The following is a 22,184-nucleotide window of genomic DNA, read 5'->3' on the forward strand; positions in this document are numbered from 1 at the left end:
GTTGCCAGACAGCTTAAAATAGAGATGGGACGATAAGAAAACCCTTTGCAAGCACCACAATAACTTTGAATATGAAAAACCAAATTAGAAAATTATTTTAAATTTATTTGTTATTATTTAAAGTCATAATTAAGTAATGAACAAAATTATAGCAATAGGTTCCAAAATTAAACTTACACTTGTCGTGATTGCAGCCATTCACCAGCCCATCTCTAATACCATTGCAACTCTGCGAACAGCCAGTGCTACTTCTGGCGAAACAATAACAGAAATCGTTAATTAAGAAGATATTTTTGATAAATCATCGCGAATTATACAAAAAGGATGCTCCGATAGACGTGGGATACGGTGAGAATTGGAGGATGTAAACAGAATAGCCGGGAAATCGAGTACAAAGCGCTGGAAAAAGTTTGTCTGGCCCCGTCACGCGCCCCCCACCCCTCTGCTCTATACCAGTGCAAAATATTCGTCATCAGCTGGTCGTACGCTCTCTATTTGCTCTCTTTTCTGGCTTGCTGCACTCGAGAGAAACGCGAAATGAATAAATATTCTGATTCCGAGTGCGATTCTTCTGCTCCTGCCACGCGACGTTATAGTTTCAGTTCGATTTGAAAATTAAATACACACACAAGGGTCACGAGAGGTGATTTGTGGCTAGAATTGAATTTAAATTCCCCCAATTAATGGGAAGAACGCGAGAGTGTGTGTGAAAGTGGCTGGAAACAAAGAGTTCTGTCCGATTCCAATTTCGATTCCCATTCCCATTCCCATTTCTATTTTGAATTCCCAGTAAGAAGCAGGTGCTCCGCAAGCCACACTTTTCAAATATGCCACCCATATTGAGGCTGAGACACGAACGGTTTCAAGGACGCGACATCAACAAGTGTTTGCTTGCCTTTTTGCGTTCGCTAATTGCTATTGATTTTCGTTTTCGCAGAGCCCACCCACCGCACCAAGTCAACATCGGATACATTAGACAGCAGCCAGCCGGATAGCCAGAGGGGATTCAGACACCACCGCCATCATGGAGTCGGCGGACGCGCTCGTCGAGGAGCAGAAGCTGATGGCCGAGGCCAAGTACCGGACCTACATGACCAACATCGACAAGGCGCTGCGCAGTTTCGAGTACTCCAGCGAGTGGGCGGATTTGATATCGGCCCTCGGCAAGCTGAGCAAGGTACGGAAATCGGCTGGGATCGGTGCAAGTGCGCTGTACTTCGGTGTAATATCAGTTTAAAATGCTCTATCGGCTGCCTTCATGGGCCAATGTAATAATGTTCATGCAGAAAACGACACGACCCATTAATTTTAAAGCGATTTGTGTGTTACACTGCCTATTACAAGGTTAAAATGATTTTTGTTAGCTATTATACGTCAGAGAATAGCTCTTTATGGCGAGAATGTACAAATGGGGAAAAAATAATAGAATAAATAGAGTAGAATAGGTGCTAATGTGAGGGGCTCTATGTAATATTTATTATACTATTCGAGAATGTCGTGGGCTCTATGCCCAATCGAAATATATATTAGAGAAAAATGTTTTGTAGCCACCATTATGGGGTACCCCACCCCAAGTAAAAACGCGAATTCCATATTTGAGAACTATTTCAGATTAACCTTATCAGAAAATATGAATTATAAACCCTAAAAATACTCATAAAAAATTTATATTAATTCAGTTAAGTATGCATATCGCATAAAAACCGCAAAAATAATATTATTTCTCCCTATCAATAACAATATGTGGCAAACCAGATAGGAGTTTGGTGAAATTGACTCACCCGGTGAACCCTTATCTGTCCATTGTTTCTTTTCTGCTCTTGTAATGTGTCACTTCCCGTTTCGACAGGCCATACTGAGCAATACGCAATACCAGGTCATTCCCAGGCGGCTGAAGATAGCCAAGCGTCTGGCCCAATGCATGCATCCCGCCCTGCCCTCCGGGGTGCATCTCAAGGCCCTGGAGACCTACTCGGTGATATTCAGCAAGACGGGTCCAGAACGTCTGGCCACGGAGTTTATCTATAGGTAAGCTATCACGCCATATATTATGAATCTACTAATCGGATTTCGTTTCTTAGCGCTGGTCTATTTCCACTCCTCGGCTACGCTGCTATGAATGTACGCCCTCAGCTGCTCACCATTTATGAGGACTATTTTGTACCCCTGGGCGACAAGCTGCGACCGGCCTTGAGCGGCTTCCTGAACGGAGTCCTTCCTGGCTACGACTGCGGCCTGGACCACTTCGAACGAATTAGCATCCTGCTGAAGAATGTGTGCAATGCCGTCAATCCCATGCACTTTTACACGGTGCTCTGGGAATCGGTGGCCAAAAATGCGGCAATTCGCCTGCCCGCGATTACATACCTTCTGGAGCACTTCAACAAGCGGCTGGACATGCAGGAGCAAATATATATAATGGGTCACAACAGGGAGATCATGATGTCGGCCCTGTGCGCTTGCCTGAATGATTCCCTGATTCTGGTGCAGCGAAACACACTCGAGTTCCTGTTGCTTGGCTTTCCCATGCACACAGCCCTGCTTTCCGAAGACGAACTGGTCAAGCTGGTCACCAACGGCTTGAATACCATCCTTCGCAGGGATATGTCTCTGAACAGAAGGCTCTTCAGCTGGCTGCTCGGCAGCGAGGTGGCCAAGAACTCGCCCACCTACGACACCCTATCATTGGACGCCTCCAACGCTCCGCCGGACGAGGAGCCAGAACCGTACTTCATAAAGCACTCAAGACACATTCTGATTCGAGCTTTAATCACTACGCTCCGGCTTAGTCTGGAGTGTGCTCCCATGGACCTGAAGCCCTACAGGATAATGCTATCCCTGCTCGACAAGGCGGAAATTGGCAGCGCCGTGCTCGACTACGTACTCCATGACATAATGCGGGCCATGTACATCTCCAGTGGCAATGCGGAGGCACTCAAGTCCGCCAATCTTCTGTTCGCCACTTTCGACCCGGCCTACATTTGGAGCTACATGACCAATATGTTTGAACGAGCCTGTCAGCAGGCAAACTCATCCCAAGAGAAGCCCCTACCAACTACCGACGCCAATGCAAAGTATCCCTGCGAGGTGGGATCCGGGGATCCCTGCGTGATGGAGATCTGCGTGCTGACCGAATTCCTACTGGAGACAGTGTCGCTGGAAATGTATACGGAAACTACTCGGGTCTACCTGCCAAAGGTGTTCCTGGCCATCACCCAGCTGCTCTCCCTCCATATGGATCGCGTGAACAGCAACGAGATCACGGCCTCGCTCAAGCTGTGCATGAAGATCGTCTCCAGGGTCCAGCCCATGATAACGTAACTGAAAACAAAAGGAGAATCATCCGATCGTTGTTAATACTGCCTCTTATCTCTCTCTTTCACAGAAGTCCCATAAAGCTGAATAAGCTGATAGAACAAAGCGGGGGATCCTCGTCGGATGAGAAGATCACAGTGAATACTGCGACAAGCGATATTGGGAAAGTCGAGGGCGCTGGTTCGCTGGAGAAGAGCAAGTCCGATTCGCGGCTGAATCAGTTTGCGGAGAACTCACTGCACAGCTCCGATCCCAATGACGAGGAACTTATCCGACGTTCGGCCTCCAATCAGAGCGTTGGACGTCAGAGTCCCAGCAAGAAGAAGGCCAAGTCCGTATCACGGCTATCCGAGTTGGACAAAGACGTAAGTGATTCACTTCAGATATCTTTCAAAGATAACCCCTAACTATTCAATTTTAAATACAGATAAGCGCCTCGGATACCGGCCAGCAGTCGTCCTCTGATCTGGATACCCCCCGAAGCATAAAAAAGCTAAAGGCCAAGGCGAAGGTGCCCTTTATACGTAGCCCCAAGAAGCAACGACCGAAGGACATTGTTCTAGTGCAATCGAACACCACTGCGGATGTAAATGATGCCCCAAGCGAGGAGGAGCCCAAAAGTGCTCCTCCGGATCAGACGGCACAATTTCAACTGGACGAGGAGAGCCAGGCCACCCAGCAGCGGGGATTCTCCATTCTGGAGAAGTGCATCCGCCAGTACGAGATATTCTTTGAGGTGTACTTGGCCCGGAAGTTGCTCCAGATTAAATCTGAGCCAAAGGAGTGTGCTGTTCGGGTTCAACTACAGCGCACCGTCAGCAACAGCACCAGCAATAGTCACTCCTCCAATCTCTTCATGGTCGAGCAGGTGCTGGAGCACGAGTGTTCCGAGAGGGAGTCACAAATTGAGCGACTTTTCAACCTGCTTCGCGTGGATATTGTGCCGCGGTCCAAGCAGTTGCAGCGCCTGCTCAACAAATCCTTGCCGCTGCCTGCCAGCGCTAGCGAATTGAGCAGCGACAGCGAGGCCCAGGAGGACAAGCAGCAGAGCCTGCTCATCGACAATCAGACGCAGCGCAGTGTCCAGCAGCTGTCCGACCTCCAGTTGAGCCTGGCGCTGCGCGGAGCCATTAAGCTGGCGGCCACCCTGCTGGTAGAGATGTCCACATTCCCCAACTGCAATAAGCACATAGTGCTGGACAAGAATGGTATGTGAATCGAATGAATCTTAAATATCCTACCAGGCTAATAAATTTGTTACCGCTTTAGAACCGGAGCTTCCCAACTGGTTGAAAGTTCTGTGCCTGGTGGCTTGTTTTGCCCAAAGCGACAAGGAGCTGCAGGTGTCGGCCATCACCACGTTGTTTGATTTGATCAGGTAAGTGAATCCATATCCATATCCAACCCCAACTCACCTTGTACTCTTCGGCAGCTTACTCCGCTCCCAAATCGAGCACACAACCAGTCCGGGAGTCACTTTTGTGGTGATGCTGCCCCTGCTCAAATTCGGCCATGTCAGCTATATGGAGCAGCACACACGCGTCTTCCAGCTAGTGAGCTCTATTCTCTGGGACTACCTGGGAGCTCCCGGCACGGATCCGGCTCAGATTGCAGCCCTGCTCCACCAGCTGCACAGCTGTTTGGAGAGCGGCCTGGTGGAGACAGTGGTTGGAAACCGAATGCAGGCCCAGCACCTGCTGCAAATACAATCCTCGCCCCAAGCTGTGCCCGGAAGAACTGCACTGCGCCACTTCCAAATGGAACGTCTGGCGGATGCCCAGCTCCTCTGTCCCACAGAGTCCACGGAGAGACTGCGGGAGAGTCAGGCCCGTAGCTTCAAGAAGTTCGAGCTGCTGTGGCACTTGGGCCGCGACAAACAGTCGACGAGGGGATTCGAGAAGACTCTTCTCAAAGTGCTGGACACACTGGCCTTGCCGCATTACATGTCGGAGCGCACCTTCGTGACCAACTGGCTGCAGGCCTCGCTGCTTCGCGGAGATCTCGCCCGCTTGACCAAGCCCCTGTACAAAATCCTCCTCTCGGCCAATTCCAAGCGCGTGGGTATTGTCCACATGCAGCAGCTCTACCGGGAGGCGGATCATGAGTCGGCTCCGGTTTTCGAGCGGGATGTATATGCCATCAGCTCGGAGCAGGGAAATGTGAAGTACCACCACATGGAGACCACCAATAGTGGCAAGAAGAAGAGCCCGATCAGGAACTTTCCAAAGAAAATCTTTGGGGTCACGCTAAGTGGGGGCAAGGCCAACAAGGTTTCCAACTTCGTGAGCGACAAGGCTGCAGTGGCTGCCGAGGCCTCCCAAGATGTGAATACCATTGGACTGATCATCAATCCCTTGGAGAACGCCAATGATTTCGACGATGAAACGGATTTGGAGGAGCCGCGCATCGAGGTACCACACAAGGAGACGCCACTGGAACAAAAGTTGGCTAGCGCCATGGACGAAAGTGAACAGCTGTCGCCGGAGCAACCAGAGCAGGCAACCCAGCAGGATCAGAGCCAGCACTTCGACCAGGACATCACCGACAACTCAGAGAGCAGCGACTTTGAATCGGATTCCGAGATGCGGGAGACCAGCTTGGAGAAGGAGGACAGCTTAACGGTGAGCTCCAGTGCCGGAGTCAGCGACGACGTGAAGCGCTTTGTGGGCGCCTGCGAACGAGTTACGGAGGCACTGACCCAGCACGAGAAGATCAAGAGCCGCAAAACCTACCGCCTAACCAGGGAGAAGACGCCCGGCGAAGTCAGCCTTAACTCCCTGGAGTCCAAGGACCAGGAACAGGCTGTTCCAGACCTTCAGGCGGATGCCTTGCCGGCGGATGAGTATTTCGGACACGACAAAAAGGTTGGCAAGCGCAAGAAACTACTTAATGCTGCGGACAAAAAGCGGCTCAGCTGCATCTCAAAGACCTCCACGGACAGCAATATTAGTGGTTCCCATGCAGAGAACCCCGAACAGGAGGAAGAGACGGAAACGGGCACCGAGTCCACCATCAATGTGGAGGATAAGCGTCGCAATCTCAGCCTGGAAACCAGCAAGCTGCAGCCGGATATGCAGAAAACCCTGGAGAAGGGCAAACAGAATGTAGAGATCCTGCGCCAAAATGCAGCAGCTGCGGCTGCAGCAGCAGCAGCTGAGGAGCAGAGCAGTCTACGGAGCTCGGTGAAGAGCGGCGGATCCCTGACGGAGGCGGCCCACCTCTACCACAACCACCTGCTGCTCTACCTGGCCATCTACGACACCCGTCAAACGCTGTACGCCCTGCAGACCCTGCGGAACATCATCTGCTGTGACCGGCGGACCTTCCTCTGCCTCTCCATAACCACATCCTTCTCCAGCGCCAGCCTGAAACAGCTTCTGGTGCGCCACCGCAAGAGCATCTCCGGTAAGGGATTCGACGGAGGCGTCGGCAACTCCGAGTACGCCCAGGGCTATCGCGGTTGCATGCAGCTGGAGTTGCTGGTCACCCTCTGCCTGTTCTACGCCCGGGGCTACTTCCAGAGAGAATCCCTGGATGCCCAGCGACAGCCGCCCACGTTGCAGGACATCGTGAACAACCGACGGATACAGCTGGAGAGCATCGAGTTGCTCACCCTCATCTGCTCCGAACTGATTGAGATCGTTAAGGGCATGGGCCGGGGACTGGCGTGCTACATCGCAGACCTCTTGGCCCGCGCCAAGCTGCAGAAGGTGATGCTGCACTGCCTCAACAGCTCGGTGTGCAGCTACGGCCGGAAGGCCAACCCGACCTCTACCAGCTACGCGGATCAGGTGCTCAGCTTTAACGATCCGCAGGACGATCAACTGCACGCGGACTGCTTCCAACTGCAACTGCTGCGCTTGCTGCTGGCCGTAATCCGGCTGGAGCACGAGGTACACCAGCTGCGTCAGGACACTCCACCCTCCGCCGGCGAGGAGACGGCTGGGAATGCTTCACCCACACGATTGGCCGAGGGAGCGGCTGCCAATGTGAAGTACCTGCCTAACTGCCTCATCAGCCAACAGCCCATGTTCCTGGCCGCCGTTCTGGGTGCCCTGCAGCAGGAGCGATTGAGGCACCTGCACCGTAACTGGACGGATCTGGTGACCTCTTCTCTGAACTGCTTCTCCTTCGGATCCCTCACAAACATTGTGATCAGCGTGGTGCATCAGCTGTGCAGCAATCTGGATCGCCTGGCCAAGATGCCCCTTCCCCAGCAGCGACACTTTCCCCCCGACTACGTCGTTTCCCAGCTGGAGGCACTGACCATTCTGTGTCACTATTGTCTCCTGGACAACACCCAGCAGACGGCGCTGTCGCACTTGTTCAACCAGGCCTACCCGCAGACCAGCTCCTCGGTGCAGAGCTCCAGCACTGGTCAGTTGCTCAACAGCATTGTGCACTCCTTCCTCTCGGCCAGCGAGTCCTCGACTTCGGCTCCAGCCCCTCGGAATCCGCAACTGCAAGCGGCCAGGAATGCTGTGCTGTCGCATCTCCCGAGGATCATGAGCAGCGTGGCGGCCATATGGGACAGCGAACTGGGGCAACTGCGGCCAGTGCGCCTGCAACTGTTGGAGTTCCTATCGCCGGTGTCGCTGCATCATGGGTGCAACTTCCTGGCTGCCGTGGCAGTCACGTGGCAGCAGCGCGGCGTTTCCACCAACATGAGTGGCTTGAGTATTCCGGAGCAGTTCCAAAGGAACTCCACACTCCAGGCCTGTCCCGCCCAGCTCTCCTTGGTGTCGCTTGTGTCCAGCATCCGGGTGATGCCGATGGATTCATTTGTGCTCACTCTCCACCAGGTGGTGCGTTCGCCCCCGCCGATTCACAGACCGCCGGCCCAACTCAGTATTGAGGTCAGCTCCCTGGAGCTCTTCTACTTCTACATGAAACAGGCGCCGGCTCCGCACCTGGCAGACGCCTGGAGCTCGTTGCTGGCCCTGATCCGCGATGGCTTGAGCCTTACACCGCCGGCGCAGTTTGCTCTGCTGATGCTTCTCAACGAATTCGTGCAGCGGTGCCCCCAGATGCCGTTCCAGGACAAAAAGGAGGTGCGCGAACTGCACGACGTGACCTCTCGCTTGGTGGACTCACTGTCCAGCGTGGCGGGATCCTGCCTGGAGCAGACAACCTGGCTACGACGAAACCTGGCCGTTAAAGAGGACACCGATGGCCTGGCCAAGGACAACAGCGTCGGCGGAGGAGCACAGCAGTATTCGCTGCAGGCGCAGAGCGTCCTGGCAGCCATACTCTCCAACCTGCTGGATGTTGCCTACGGCTCGCAGGAAAAAGACAAGGTGGTCAACATTGTGACCCCGCTTCTGTACAACATAACCCCGTATCTAAAGAATCACACTGCGCGCAACGTCCCCTTCTTCTACGCCTGCTCCGCCCTTCTGGCCAGCCTCAGCGGATACCAGTATACGCGGAAGGCGTGGCGCAAGGACATGCTCGATCTGCTGCTGGACAACGCCTTCTTCCAGATGCACCTGTCCTGCCTGCCCTTCTGGCGCATGATCATGGACAGCCTGATGACCTACGACAACACCACCTTCCGGGAGCTGATGACCCGTGTGTCGCTCTCCCAGGCGGGCAGCCTGAACATATTCACCTCGCGGGACCAGGAGTACGAGCAGCGAGCCATGCTCCTCAAGCGACTGGCCTTTGTTATCTACTGCAGCGAGTTCGACCAGCACAATAAGTACATGCCGGATATACAGGGTGAGTTGGTTTCCGGGTTCTTGGCCAGCAGTACCTCTTCCCATACATTTTTCTCTAAATCTGTGACATTCCAACGATAACACCAAGGCCAAATTCTGTACAGTCTGTATGAGCCTACAACCCCGACCCAGATAATCACTTTTCAAGCTTAACAAGTATTTGCTTTGTCTTAAAAAGACATGCAACTGGGATGAAATATGTTACATTTCTAAAGACTATTAACAGTGGAATCTATACTTAACTGACTGATTCTTTCTGTGTTCCCCAGAACAACTGGCCAACAGCTTGCGACTGGTGCCCATGGGTCCTTCCGTGCAGGCGGCTGTATTCCTGTGCTTCCGTGTGCTGCTCCTCCGCATGTCGCCCGACCATGTCACCTCGTTGTGGCCCATCATCATAGCGGAGATGGTGCAGGTTTTCCTTCAGATGGAGCAGGAGCTCAAGTCGGAGAGCGAGGAGAGGAGGTAAGTGTGAATTCCTCAAATGAATGCAAGAATTCTGTAAAGTTCGAGTGTGTCCTGCAGTCAACAAATGCGCATGCCCACCGGCATAGACGTCTCGTGGACCTCCAATTCGGGAGCCATCAATGGCTACAACTCCCAGACGCCCATGCAGCACTGGCGGTCCGTTCAGCTGGAGGCCTGCAAACTGCTGGAGCTGGGATGCGTGCTGCCAGCCACAAAACTTCCCCACTTCCAGATGTACCGCTGGGCCTTTGTGGGCACGGAGTTCGATGTGCACGAGGAGGAGGTGCGCCTGCCCAACGGCAGCACTGAGAACCTGGCCACGCTGCCCAGTGCTTTGTACGTGCCACATGTGAGGCGCGTGGCCAGGCTGATGGACATGAAGTACACCAGCCACTCTCCTGTAAGTTCAGCTAGGTTTCCACTGTCTTCTCGGAATAAGCTAATCTCTTACTCTGCAGGTTCTCCAGCGACCCAGCAACCGGCACTTGATGCTAAACTTCCAGCAACTGCAGTCGCTGCAGGAGTTGTACGCTTTCTTTAGCACTTTGGGTATCAGTTGCCCGCAGCCGAGGAACTTTGCGGACACGGAACAGGACGTGGCCAACTGTCTGCAAGAGATCGAAGAGGTGCTGGCCAACGACTTCCTGGAGAAGCTGCCCAGCATCACCACGCCCAGATGAAGGCCGGTAGTGCCCCATAGGCAAGCGCAGTCCGAGATCCAAGCAAGTGGGTCTCAGTTTGAGCTCAAGTTGAATCTAAGTCTGAATCTGGGCGAGTCTGTCCTGGAGCCGGCTGCCGGCACAGCTGGGCAGGCGGTCCGCATCCTAGCCGCCGTGCAGGCCAAGTTCACCAGCCAGAATGCTGAGACGAGCTTCTCGCAGAGTCACAACATTAGCCACAAAAGCTCGAGCAGCTCCACCACCAGCATCACCAGCAGCAACAGCAACAGCAACAATAATAAGAAGACCAACTTTCCATTTTATGTCTAAGTGAGGAGGAGTAGGAGAAGATGAATATGCCGAGTATGATAGCAAGCTATATGCATAGATAGATAGAAATGTACGGGGTCCGAATGTGATCGATCGTTTTGACTGTTTTGAATGTTTAGAGGACCGCGGTTGCCCCATAGCCAATAGCAGCCTGTATGTAGTGTAATCTGTAACCATTGTATTTAAAATGTTAATACTGTTGCGCCGATATCGATGTGAATAAGAGACGTGTTTAACGACAAAAGCTCATTTTATTGAAACACTTAGATTACAATTTAAGGGACTATTGACTAAACCACGTTGGTGGGACGGGGTGCGCTGGACTCGCGGTTTTTCAGCTGGACGTAGTACGAGTAGATGAGGCGTGCGCAGAATGCCGCGATAACTACAACAAGGATATAAAGGATGCAGTTAAACAAAGTCGTTGCCTGGCTAGAGTAATCACTTACGAATCATTATGATATAGAAGAACAAGGCCCCGAAGACGTTATTGAATCCAGTGGCTTCTCGGTAGCCTCCATAGTGGAAGATTACTCCAAAAATAGCGAATGGAAAGCCAATGGCCTGGAGCAGGGCATAGATGAGCCAGCCAAGGAGAAGCAGTCGCTTTTCCTGCAAAAAAAAAAGGTATTGTATTGAGATTATATTACACATTGAATGGGTCTTGAACCTAAACAACTGAGAACAGATAACAACTGCCGCAGGGATTCATATATTTTCTACAGAAATTTCATTTCCAAACAGGAAGTTTGACTAATAAAATTAAGGAATTGATATCTTTATAATCAATTTCTGGGAAAAAGAATGAGGGAAAAAGGGTCAAGCTGATTTTAATGTGAGTACCTTAACTACGTCATATTTAGAGGAATAGATACATATATATTTCAACTATTAGCTTGGCAATTCGAGAACTCATGAACAAGCCAAATATGTATCTTTAAATATCTAAAAATATTTTATTATCTCAGCAAGTCATTTTGGGTGCATACTATACTTAATCCCGCCATAAGTTGCAAGGGTTTGGGGGTACACTTAGGGGTATGTATCTTATATCTTATTATTTACCTTTAGGGTTCCGATCAGCAACAGAACGTTGGCCACCACGGCAATCGTAAATCCCACAAAGTTCACAACTGCAAATATACGAATTGAAATTGAAAACATCAGTTTGCATATGTCATCGATGTCGTCATCGTGTCAAACTCAAAATGGAACGTGTTTTGCTCGGGGGGATTAGCTCATGGTTTTAATTTATACTTGGCGTATACACATATATGTAGGTATTTTTTGAGACAATGGCCATAAAAGAACACAAACATCAACGGCTGGGGAAATGGATATGCCACGCCTGAATGCCACAGCACAGCAAAAAACAGATATTTAAAACATTTCAAATATAAAGCACAAAACACAGTATTTGAGAGATGAACTGAATATCACTACATTTGAAATTTGAAATTTTTCCAGCGAGAAATTCCTCAAGAAACCTGATGCATTTTAAGGTTTTTAGCGAAAACTAAACATGCATGTATGTATGGAGATAATTTTTTGTCTGTACCCGTCGGAGCGAAGAGTACTCCGAATGTCATGGAGATGAGGGAGTAAACAGCGATGCCCAAACACCAGCTTCTTAGATCGGTGTTGCAGGGTCCCTGATCCACGACGAGATCCACTTTCATCTTGGATTTCTGAGGTTTGGCGGCCGAAGATGTAAATTAGAATTTTTCCCTAAAACCGGTTTTGGGAGCGTCTAGACTCTAGGCCACGGCTAAGCGAGCATGCGACTGAAGTCGGCAAGAGTTGACTTTTAATTGAATTGATGCAAAGAGCAACAGATGGTTACAACCCGGCGGATGTGTGCGTGCGCAGCTCTCAATGGAATGAGTGGAGAGAGTAGAAACCTCCATGCTCCTCGTTTGTTTCTTAACAATAATAAATAACATTTTTAAGAGGCCCTAGATGGAATAATTTTTCGAAATTTGATATTTTTCAAGCATTTTTTTTATTATTTGGTTAGTTTTCAAAAACATAGATATAATTTTCGATTATTGGAAATTCGGAAACCAAAAGTTTTATCAGGATTCCCCCTTTTCGGCAACAAGTAAATTTAAATAGGATGGAACATCTTCACCCCCTAAGCTATTGAAAGCTTTGAACAGCTTTTGATATAAAGTAACGGATGATCACACATTGAACTTCAAACAGTGTGACCAGCAAACTATAAAACAAAATACTATTATAATGCTAGGGTATTTAAGATTTGATTTCGTTCCATTTTTTTTATAATATATTTTTCAACCCAATTTTTGTTCATATATTTAAAGGAGGCTATTTTGGCGATTTTATTTTACATATACTATTGAAAATTAACATCCAAAAACTTTGATAAAAACCGAACATCAATAAAGTTAGATTATTGTAATATTCCGGCCAGAGGATGCCAGGACTTCATTTGTATTTAAAGACTTTAGTATAGGATCTTCTTTAAAAAATCTTCTCTTCCACAAATCCAGGAAACCCATTTATTAACCTAACTCTTTGTTTACTTGTGGCTCAAGATAAAAAAGCTTTTTATTTATGATTTAAAGGTGACTTTTGTGTTGACACTTTCCGTTCTGTACTTCATCAAAAAGCACCGCGTTAAAACCGGCAATCGGAAAATGGCGAACAGAAAAGTGCGTGGAGTGGCCATCGGTCGCCTGGATGCAATATTATCCGGTATTTTCATTATCCTCTCGGCTGTAGGCATGCGATTGGCAGACGTGATTGGACCTCAAATAGCACAGTTTCTGAATAGCTCTATTCGGCATGCAGCCTCTGGTAAAGAGTTGTTTAATCTCTATAATATGTACCATATTTATATTTCTGTTTTCTTTAGATCTTCGCTTTTTTCTTACTATTTTTTTTGTCGTCAAGGTGATGAATTTACCTGCATCGATCTTGTTGGCTGTGGGCTCAGCCAAGGTAATCAAATAATACCCACATTATATATTAAAATTGTTAAAACAAAATTCCCTCAGGAAAGAATCCTTTATCTAGCGCCCTGGCTGGGATTGAATTTGTCGTACCTCATCTTGGCAAGCACAGTTACTCTTATACAGTGGACAAAACTAGTTGATTCCTCCGTTCCCTTGCTGAAGGCTTTTGGGATCATTCTGGTTTCAATAGCAATACTGTGTAAGTATATTATTATGAATCACATTTTGAAAACTCCGTAAATTATTATTTGCGCTACGTTTATTGACTTTTGTTAAACGATATCGACTTATCTGTGCGTTCTTTCAGTTATCAGATGCTATTTATGTTACGAGGTTCATTCCCTGTTGAAAGAAATGCGAGAGGCAAGGGAAATCCTTCACACCCTTATAACGGCGGCACCAGAGGTCCGAGAGGTTCGCGTAAATGCAGTTTTTGTACATGTCGAAGAACAATCTTAATAAAAGAAAAAGACACCTATTTATATACATATGTATACATATCTCAAAAAAAGACACAGCTTCTTTACCAAACTTATTTGAAAACTTTAGCTAAGAAACTAAAAGAAATAAAGCATGAACACGTTTTTAAAAACTTGAGGTGTTTATAATTAATAAACCAAATTTAAGGCAAAATATTTTAAATCTATAAATAAAACACAGTTTTTAGTCATTTAAGGGTTCTTTTTTTAATCATAATCAAGAAAATATAAACCCATGCACTTAAGAATTCCATAAAAAAAACATAATTCTATAAAACTGTTTATTTTTAATTATATTTAATTATCATTTCATTTCTTAAAGATTATATATATGTTTGTATAGTTATATATTTATTAAAATCATGATTAAAATTCAAATGGTAAAGCTTTCAAGATTCGCCGTTAATTAATAAATAGTAGTTTGAATTTAAAAATACGGCGCCACAAAAGTGTATCGCATTAGCCACCACCTGGCCACACTGCAGAAGCGCAAGAGAATTTAATTTTTGTTAAATTCAATTCAATAACCGTATTATAGTACCAATTACCGTACTCAACAATAATATTTTAAAGTAAGAGTAAAAAAAGCCTATTATTTAGGCGAATTCCATATCACGATATATACATATCAATTTGACAGAAATATCGATATATTGATAATGTGATATATTGTCAACCCTAATTGCGACTTACTTCCAATTGCATTTCAATTGCAAAAAACCTGCACTACCGGCTAGACGTTTTATTTCCAGAAAGCGAACATAATAAACCCAGTGAAAATGCTACGAAGCGTCTTCTGCATGCGCCTCAGCACCTATGGAATGGTGATTGGTTGGCTGGGAGCGATCTTCTCCTTCCTGGCCACCATTATCCTGGCCATTGCCCTGGGATTCTCGAAGCAGATCGCCGAGGAGATCGTCAAGCAACAAACCGATCAAACGGATATGACAGTGGACCAAGTTCATTCCGGTATGTAGTCGAGGGGGAAAAAAATTATGGAAAATCCCGCATTGCATTTTTATTTGAAATTGCGTGTTTTGTGGTTTTCATTGCAGTGCTTGTGGCTATTTTGAGCGTTTATTTGGCCTTCAAAGTGATTAACCTGCTGGCTTCGGTCATGTTGGTTGTTGGAACTGTAAAGGTAATTATATAAATCGGTCGTTTAAAGGATCTCCATTAAAATGATCCTCTATTTGCTGTAGGAACGCCATCTTTTACTGCTGCCCTGGCTGATCAACAACGGGGCTCTCCTGGCCTTCGCCGTAGTCGCCCACATTGGATTGTGGGTCTCGGTGATCGCTGCCAAGCCTCCCTTCTTCGATGCGCTGCCCGTGATCCTTCTATCGGTGGCTCTGTTCGGTGAGTTGCAAATGAGTCATCACTGCTCTCTGCTTGGTGCAAATATAGACAGCGTGTTCTTGGTAATGGGATACATACACATTGCCCGCAGTCGTTGTTTATTTATTGTGAAATTACTGTGTATGGGGGGATCCACACTGCTCTTATCGCTCTGCAATTAATCTGTTTTTGTTTCCTTTATTTTCCGCAGTTCTCGGATGGTATTTGTACTATGGAATCTACTCGCTTTTCAAGCAAATTCAGGCTTCCAGCGAAATTCAGCGCCCACTGATCCCCCCGCAGCCCCCACAGCAGGGCAACTCTTACCCCAGCTACACCAAGATCTAAAATATCTGGCCATTAAAAAAAACAAAATTTATCGAATCTTCCCGAATATTAACTATTTTATGTAATCCTCTAAATCCTCTAAACTAAAACCCAATATATTGAGGAGTTAAATACTTGATTCGTGTATAAGGAACATATTTCCAAAACGAAAATAACATTATTTTCGATCTATACTTATTACTTACATATATATAAACTTATTCGGCGCCCTTTGAAAAATATATTTTGTCGACATTCACACAATCTCTGAGTTTATTAATGCGGTTTAAAGAATGTTATCTGGTATTCCAAGTCCTAACGCTCTTATTTCGCCACAGAGCGCGATTGTCAGTTCATTCTTGGCATTTATTTTATTAATAAAAACGAACAAATAATTGACAGTGCCCGGCGAGAATTCATTGCAGATACGTAGTGCTTGATTGAAAGCGTTGAATATTTAGTGATTGGGACTAGACTGATTTGTATCGGTGATGCTAAAAACAAAAAAAAAACTGCAAGTGCAATATTTTTAAAGAATTTAAGCTACATTTATGTTTTTTGGTTCAGAAACCGATCCGATTCAGAATCCGGTTCTTAAAAAAGATTCTAATGGCAATTGGCGGAAAATTCATTCTTTATTAAATCGTAGAATTTTAAAGTTAAACAACTATTAGTATAGCATTTTATAAAATTGCGACTTTTTAGTTTTTATTTATTTATGTGTTTACAATACATATAACAAAAAAGAAAGGTAAACTATTTTCTTATTTTATATTTATTTATTTATAGATTTATTTATATAGTTTAAGTTGGTTTAAGTCGAAAAGTTTAAAAATTTTTTATTAATTCCTATTGCTCATCGAATGCGTTCGAGACTAAAATTAAAATTTGACACTATGTATTTGATTTCGGTTTATATAAGAAACCTTCAACGTTTTTTGAAGCATCAGTTGAAATTCTTCAAGAGATTTTTGAACACGAATGTTTTTATACCCTTGCAGAGGAAATTATAATTTTGGTGAAAAGTGTAGGAGACATCTCCGACCCTATATCTCCTCCTGAGTCAATATGAGCATGTCCGTCTGTCCGTCTGTTTCATTCTATGCAAACTAGTCTCTCAGTTTTAAAGCTATCGAGTTGAAACTTTGCACACACCCTTTTTTCCTTTGCAGGCAGTATATATGTAAGTCGGAACGGCCGGTATCGGTCAACTATATCCTATAGCTGCTATATAACTGATTGATCGGAAATGCCATAACTTTGTTGTTTTTCAAGTTAGAAGGATGGGACTTTCGATGCATTCTAATTTGGGCAAACATATACGATCTGTCAAATTTCGTAAGGATCGGCCGTCTATATCTTATAGCTGTCATATAACTGATTGATCGGAAATGCCATAACTTCGTTGTGTTTAACTGAGAGACTAGTTTGCGTAGAAACCGACAGACGGACAGACGGACAGACGGACATGCTCATATCGACTCAGGAGGTGATCCTGATCAAGAATACTATATACTTTATAGGGTCGGAGATGTCTACTTCACTGCGTTGCACACTTTTGACCAAAATTATAATACCCTCTGCAAGGGTATAAAAACGACCAAATAATTGACAGGGTCCGGGAGAATTCATTGCAGATACATACATACGTAGTCAGTGCTTGATTAAGAGCGTTGAATATTTAGTGATTGGGACTAGACTGACTTGTCTCGGTGATGCTAAAAACAAAAAAAAACTGCAAGTTCGACATTTTTCAAAGATGCAACATAAATTTTTCGATCCGATCCGATTCAGAATACGGTTCTTAAGAAAGATTGAAAGGAAAATGGCGGAAAATACATTCTTTACTAAATCGTATAATTTTAAAGATGAACCACTATTAGCATAGCATTTTATAAAATGTTTCTAGCATCTTTAAAGAATTTTAAGGTTTTCAGGTTTTTAGTTTTCATTTATTTATGTGTTCAAAATATAAAAGAAATGGAAGGAAAACTATTTTCAAGCGAAGTCGAAGCTTTAATATATTTTATGTTGTTTTAAGTTGAAAAGTTTTAAAAATTTGTATTAATTCCTATTGCTTATCGAATGCGTTTGAGACTAAAATTACAATTTAATTTTGCACTATTTGATTTTGATTTGTATAAGATTTAGGGTATCATATTTGTTTTTACTATTCCGGGTAATCAATTTGGCATCGATTGGACCCATTTGTCGTTTCCTGTGACGTAATTTTAACCAATTCTTCGTCTTACTTTTTTTTTGTGTCCTTTGATTTTATAGTGTGTTTGCAGATCCTGCGCCCCTGAATGTCCCACAGATGCTCTATCAGACTTAGATCTGAAACTATAGTGCCGAATTAAATTTATTTTTGACCCTATATAGCAACTACAGCTTGGTTTTGTCTGCACAGTGCTTGTAATTATTATCCTGTTGTAACCAAAAATCATTTTGGGGACCCAGTTTGGCCGTAGTTTAGGTTGAATGTGAATCTTAAGATCCCATTCTAAGCCAATGGAGGCACGATTCAGCCCTCCTCGACCCTTCAAACTTTCCTACATCACCAGACCACCACTATAATATAATAATAATGACTGATAATTATGATAAGGAATGAAAATACACAGGTACATATAGGGTCGGAGATCTGGCTTTCATTGCTTCGAATACTCATGGTCCAAATATGGTCAAAGTACAATGGAAGGGTTTCTGTTAATAAACTGTTTTATTTCTTTCTTTTGGCATGGACCTCAGATTTCGCAGCTTTATGTATGACATTTTTCTAGTGGGTCTTAGCAAAAAAAATTCCATTAAAACGAAAAAAAAAATAATAAAATTTTTTTCTATAGTTTGATTGCATTTAATAGTATTAATAGTATTTTCTACACACATATACACAAAAGGAACAAATTCTAAAAGGGGCCAGAGCATTCGTTGCAGCTACTCAGGTAGTGTTGGATGGAGGGCCTTGAGTGTTCGGTGCGTGGGATTACTGTCATTTGCCCAGACCCAGCCACATGTAGCTAGGATCGATGAACTGGGAGCCACGATAGCCCTGCGGGTTGCGCGACACCAGGGAGCGGATCTTCTGCGAGGGCCTATACGAGCGCAGGGCGTGCAACAGCTTGGATGTTTTCAGGTCCTGTTCCTCCTGCTGGGCGGCATCGATGGGGGCCTTGGTTGGCAACACCTGCAGGACCAGAGGATGTGGATGTTTGCCCTCCAGAAGGCGGGTCTCCGATTCTCCAAGTTGTGACTGCTCCGCAAATCGCACGTTTGCTTCCAGTTGGTTAAAGAAATCCCCCAGATTGGTCATGGCTCCTAGAAGAAGGAGCAATCGTCACTAACTAAGGTGTTACGACTATAGAGTTCAACTCTGCCAGGTAAAAAATAATTATAAATAAAATAATTAAATAATGGAAAATATTATTTCATGTCCTAGTTTCTGAATAAATATATCTCAAGTATAGATTTTATTACCATTATCCATCCCATATACCCACCAGCACTGATCGATGGCTTGTATCGGAGCTTCTGCGGTTGCGAGACCTGTTTGCGTTTCCACGGCAAAGTGTGGGCGTAGCCGAAAGGATAACGCGGCTCTCCCTCCGGAGGCCTCTGCTCCTCAGTGTCCTCCGGTAAAGGCCATTGGATGGGCGCTCGCTTGCCCATTGCTGCCGGCGGAGATTGCCACTTCTGCTGGACTTGCAGTTGCTTAAGATTCTGCAGATGCCATTGTCTATCGAGCAGCTCCGGATACGGCGGGAAATAGTCAGCGTCCAATTGGTTGTCCATTTCCGGGCCACTCGATTTCGGCAGGGGATTTCCGTCGGCGTCCGGGTAAAGGTCATCGAATTCGTGTGACGTTGTCTGCGGCGGCGGTGGCTGAATCACCTTAGATTCCCACGCGGGATCCCACTCCCAGTAACGCCGCCACTCCGTCGGATTTTGGCGGACACGGCTCGTCTGCTTCGGGTGTTGTGCTATCGCTACATGTGCTCCTCTGAGAGGTGCGTTTCCCAGTGGACCTGCGGATGGAAAGTGTGTACATATCGGACGCATGGCCCATTAATTGTGGGTTCCCCAAGGATTTCCAGAGAGCGGGCGGGAAAGCGGACTGGGACGAAAACAAACATCACAAAAAGGGTATGACATCCAATTTCCGTCACCGCCCTACAGATTTTAATTAGTGATAGGCACAATGACTCCTGATCAAGGGTCAACCTTCAATTGGTGACAAATGGCGAAGGGAATAACTCATCTCTGGGTAAATAGTTTGCCCAGAAAAGGACAATAACTATTTTTAAATTTTATAAAAAGTTCTTGATAAGAAAACTCAGCAAAGGGTGGGCATGATATTATTGTACTTCCCTTTAAGTCGGTTAGTTACTTCCCTTTAAGTCGGTTAGTGTTAAATTTGTTGGTCTATCTCATATGCTTCTATGAATATATATTTATCTAATTCATATGCTTCTATTATCACGACTGTCGATGCGCAATTCGAGAAATCTAGGAATAATGTTGAGACTTGAGACAAAGTTCCCAAGATTGGACTAAACCTTGAGAAAGAATTCGTTTTAAATAATACTCAGAAGTACGATTTCCAAAACTACTTCTGTAATTTAGGAAAGACATTTGGAATTTGGACGATTTCTGAACCGTTAAATTGCCGTCTTGAAGTATTAAGTCAAAGGTTGATTTATTCAAACAGATCCTAAATATACAAATTAATAAAAATATTCATACAAGCCTAAAAAATTCAAAAATTGTACAAATATAAATATAAAGAATCTGTAATCTTATATTAATTTTTTTAAATTATAATTGTATAACAGTCCAATGAAAAAAAATGTTGTTGTTTGTATCAGTGTGAGAAGGGTTTAAAGGGTTTAAAGAATTTTAAATTACGGAGCACCTGTTTAATGGTACTAGAAATAAAATACGCCACTGGGAATAGCGGAAAAATCTTTAAAAACTTTCATAATTACCAAAAACTTACCCGAAAAAAGCAACACCATCAGCAGGATCCGTCGCTTTATTGAAAAAAGCGTCATTTTTTGTTTATTTTTATGCGAATACCGTCGTCGGGGTGTTGTTACATTTTATGGAAGTACACCAAAGCGGGCTAAATAGTTTTCAAACACATCTCAACCGAAAGTTACACAATTTCAAAGAATGGCCTTTGTGCCAGCTACTGTGCTCCCACGGCGGAGATCGAATTCCACGCCGGAGTCCGTGGCGAACGACTAACGTCCGGGCAGCTAGAGCCGACTGCTTTTATAGCACCGCGATGGACGCGAACCCAGTGCAGGTCCACGCCAATCCTTTCCGACCAGCCAACCGCCGTGAACCCGCCTCATCCTCCGCCCACCTGCGAGCACCTGTTGCCCGACCGACGACGAAGAAACACAATGAAGGCAACTGCGGCACTGGGGACATGCGCACCTGTTATCTGCTGGGTCGTGGTCCTGCTTGAGGTCCCGGTCTTGGTCTTGGCTTTTCAAGTGCGACTTGAGCTGCGAAAATGCTCTAATATGCACAGAAATGGCGCTCGGAAGCACTGTAAATAGGAGTCAAGTATCCGAATCAGAGCACCGCACCGCTTTGAATCCGATTCAGCTATTTACTCGCTAACAGGCCAATAAGGCTCAGGTGTGCCAAAGGATATGTGAATGCAATTATCCTGTCATATTGCGCAATTTCCCAGGCAACTGATATTGCCCGCTTGGACGCGGCATCCCCAGTCCTAGCTCCATTCTTAGACATCTATCCATCCATATGATGTGACGTCAAAGGATTATTTGCTTTGGAGTTTGGCCATTGAATTAGCATAATTGGGTCAGTGGCTGGCCGGCTGGCTTTTAGTGGTTCCATCCTGACAATGGCCGGGATGGACATCCATTTGGCAGTAGCCGGGCGGACCTTGGCCTGCTCCAAAACCCTGCCGGACAGTCTGCTGGTGCTTTTTGCCCCTAATTAGATTTGTGTGTTGCGAGTGCCGGTGGCAGCATCTTTGTGGCACGCTGGGCGTCTAATGGCCCCTCGGTTCGATTCCCCAACAACCTGCAACTGCAACGGCAACGGCAAAGGCACCGCCAGCGTGCAACTTCACCTTTTATTCTTCAACGTTTAGAAAGTTTCCTGCACAAACTGTTTCTTAATTAGTCGGGAATTACAAGTTAGTTGACGTAAAGTTACGCACATCTGCATATTTATGAGGCGCTTTTGAGGACATCTAAACACTTTACAGTCGAAACAAAAAGGAATTTCTACCGTGTCCTCAGGAATTTAACACAACTAACTTTATGGAAATTTAAAGAAAGTATTTATAAAAATCGCTGATCCCGAAGGGATACTAACGCCTGAAAGGATCCCAAGGTTTCTTAAATTCTTGATTTAAGTATTCTACGTTTGAGTTCTAGGAATTCATTGTACTTATTGTACCAGTGGCGTAGATAGCTTTTTGATATGGGGGGGGATATGACTCAGAATAATATCCTGTTTTTTTGTAAGTTTTATTTTACACTGGGATAATAATCCGCAATCTGCGATAATAATAATAATAATGCTGTA

At 45.6% G+C, this 22,184-nt stretch overlaps 5 protein-coding genes across 6 annotated transcripts; 3 read left to right on the plus strand and 2 right to left on the minus strand.

The window, feature by feature from the left end:
- The first annotated feature begins 201 nt into the window (after window positions 1–201).
- Window positions 202–10,736, plus strand: LOC6496583 (protein dopey-1 homolog). Its single transcript, XM_032451317.2, has 11 exons — window positions 202–348; window positions 938–1,177; window positions 1,850–2,028; window positions 2,082–3,317; window positions 3,386–3,680; window positions 3,743–4,523; window positions 4,585–4,693; window positions 4,748–9,036; window positions 9,305–9,500; window positions 9,561–9,903; window positions 9,962–10,736. The coding sequence occupies exons 2-11, from the start codon at window positions 1,025–1,027 to the stop codon at window positions 10,181–10,183; spliced, it is 7,803 nt and encodes a 2,600-aa protein (XP_032307208.1). The 5' UTR covers window positions 202–348; window positions 938–1,024; the 3' UTR covers window positions 10,184–10,736.
- LOC6493986 lies at window positions 10,724–12,326 on the minus strand. The gene is made up of 4 exons (XM_001961162.4): window positions 12,051–12,326; window positions 11,558–11,625; window positions 10,942–11,104; window positions 10,724–10,877 (listed from the first exon to the last, which is right to left on the minus strand). The coding sequence occupies exons 1-4, from the start codon at window positions 12,169–12,171 to the stop codon at window positions 10,783–10,785; spliced, it is 447 nt and encodes a 148-aa protein (XP_001961198.1). The 5' UTR covers window positions 12,172–12,326; the 3' UTR covers window positions 10,724–10,782.
- A 492-nt stretch (window positions 12,327–12,818) lies between these two features.
- On the plus strand, window positions 12,819–13,948 carry LOC26514470. The gene is made up of 4 exons (XM_014908533.3): window positions 12,819–13,312; window positions 13,371–13,456; window positions 13,513–13,669; window positions 13,778–13,948. The coding sequence occupies exons 1-4, from the start codon at window positions 13,153–13,155 to the stop codon at window positions 13,927–13,929; spliced, it is 555 nt and encodes a 184-aa protein (XP_014764019.1). The 5' UTR covers window positions 12,819–13,152; the 3' UTR covers window positions 13,930–13,948.
- Window positions 13,949–14,426: 478 nt separating this feature from the next.
- On the plus strand, window positions 14,427–15,878 carry LOC6496584. Its single transcript, XM_001961163.4, has 4 exons — window positions 14,427–14,918; window positions 15,005–15,090; window positions 15,152–15,308; window positions 15,499–15,878. The coding sequence occupies exons 1-4, from the start codon at window positions 14,729–14,731 to the stop codon at window positions 15,633–15,635; spliced, it is 570 nt and encodes a 189-aa protein (XP_001961199.1). The 5' UTR covers window positions 14,427–14,728; the 3' UTR covers window positions 15,636–15,878.
- Window positions 15,879–18,455: 2,577 nt separating this feature from the next.
- Window positions 18,456–20,861, minus strand: LOC6493985. Of its 2 annotated transcripts, none has more exons than XM_032451251.2 (3): window positions 20,611–20,861; window positions 19,115–19,639; window positions 18,456–18,929 (listed from the first exon to the last, which is right to left on the minus strand). In XM_032451251.2, the coding sequence occupies exons 1-3, from the start codon at window positions 20,663–20,665 to the stop codon at window positions 18,607–18,609; spliced, it is 903 nt and encodes a 300-aa protein (XP_032307142.1). In that variant the 5' UTR covers window positions 20,666–20,861; the 3' UTR covers window positions 18,456–18,606. The 2 variants fall into 2 exon arrangements, with proteins under 2 accessions (XP_032307142.1, XP_001961200.1); XM_001961164.4 differs by having other exon boundaries at window positions 18,456–18,932; window positions 20,611–20,860.
- Between the last annotated feature and the right edge of the window lie 1,323 nt (window positions 20,862–22,184).

Source organism: Drosophila ananassae, chromosome 3L (genome assembly GCF_017639315.1).
Source record: "Drosophila ananassae strain 14024-0371.13 chromosome 3L, ASM1763931v2, whole genome shotgun sequence".
NCBI classification, from domain to species: Eukaryota; Metazoa; Arthropoda; class Insecta; order Diptera; family Drosophilidae; genus Drosophila; species Drosophila ananassae.

What these genes read in the sequence shown, in the direction of transcription:
- LOC6496583 (XM_032451317.2), top strand. Translation starts at nt 1,025, where the DNA reads ATGGAGTCGGCGGACGCGCTCGTCGAGGAGCAGAAGCTGATGGCCGAG. An exon ending in TATCCGAGTTGGACAAAGAC is followed by an intron (nt 3,681 to 3,742) that starts GTAAGTGATTCA and finishes TTTTAAATACAG; the next exon opens with ATAAGCGCCTCGGATACCGG. An exon ending in TCGGAGAGCGAGGAGAGGAG is followed by an intron (nt 9,501 to 9,560) that starts GTAAGTGTGAAT and finishes TGTGTCCTGCAG; the next exon opens with TCAACAAATGCGCATGCCCA.
- LOC6493986 (XM_001961162.4), bottom strand. Translation starts at nt 12,171, where the DNA reads ATGAAAGTGGATCTCGTCGTGGATCAGGGACCCTGCAACACCGATCTA. An exon ending in TGCTGATCGGAACCCTAAAG is followed by an intron (nt 11,105 to 11,557) that starts GTAAATAATAAG and finishes TTTTTTTTGCAG; the next exon opens with GAAAAGCGACTGCTTCTCCT. An exon ending in CTTCTATATCATAATGATTC is followed by an intron (nt 10,878 to 10,941) that starts GTAAGTGATTAC and finishes TCCTTGTTGTAG; the next exon opens with TTATCGCGGCATTCTGCGCA.
- LOC26514470 (XM_014908533.3), top strand. Translation starts at nt 13,153, where the DNA reads ATGGCGAACAGAAAAGTGCGTGGAGTGGCCATCGGTCGCCTGGATGCA. An exon ending in TATTCGGCATGCAGCCTCTG is followed by an intron (nt 13,313 to 13,370) that starts GTAAAGAGTTGT and finishes TGTTTTCTTTAG; the next exon opens with ATCTTCGCTTTTTTCTTACT. An exon ending in GGTTTCAATAGCAATACTGT is followed by an intron (nt 13,670 to 13,777) that starts GTAAGTATATTA and finishes GCGTTCTTTCAG; the next exon opens with TTATCAGATGCTATTTATGT.
- LOC6496584 (XM_001961163.4), top strand. Translation starts at nt 14,729, where the DNA reads ATGCTACGAAGCGTCTTCTGCATGCGCCTCAGCACCTATGGAATGGTG. An exon ending in AGTGGACCAAGTTCATTCCG is followed by an intron (nt 14,919 to 15,004) that starts GTATGTAGTCGA and finishes TTTTCATTGCAG; the next exon opens with TGCTTGTGGCTATTTTGAGC. An exon ending in TCTATCGGTGGCTCTGTTCG is followed by an intron (nt 15,309 to 15,498) that starts GTGAGTTGCAAA and finishes TATTTTCCGCAG; the next exon opens with TTCTCGGATGGTATTTGTAC.
- LOC6493985 (XM_001961164.4), bottom strand. Translation starts at nt 20,665, where the DNA reads ATGACGCTTTTTTCAATAAAGCGACGGATCCTGCTGATGGTGTTGCTT. An exon ending in GATGGTGTTGCTTTTTTCGG is followed by an intron (nt 19,640 to 20,610) that starts GTAAGTTTTTGG and finishes TTCCATCCGCAG; the next exon opens with GTCCACTGGGAAACGCACCT. An exon ending in CAAGCCATCGATCAGTGCTG is followed by an intron (nt 18,933 to 19,114) that starts GTGGGTATATGG and finishes TCCTTCTTCTAG; the next exon opens with GAGCCATGACCAATCTGGGG.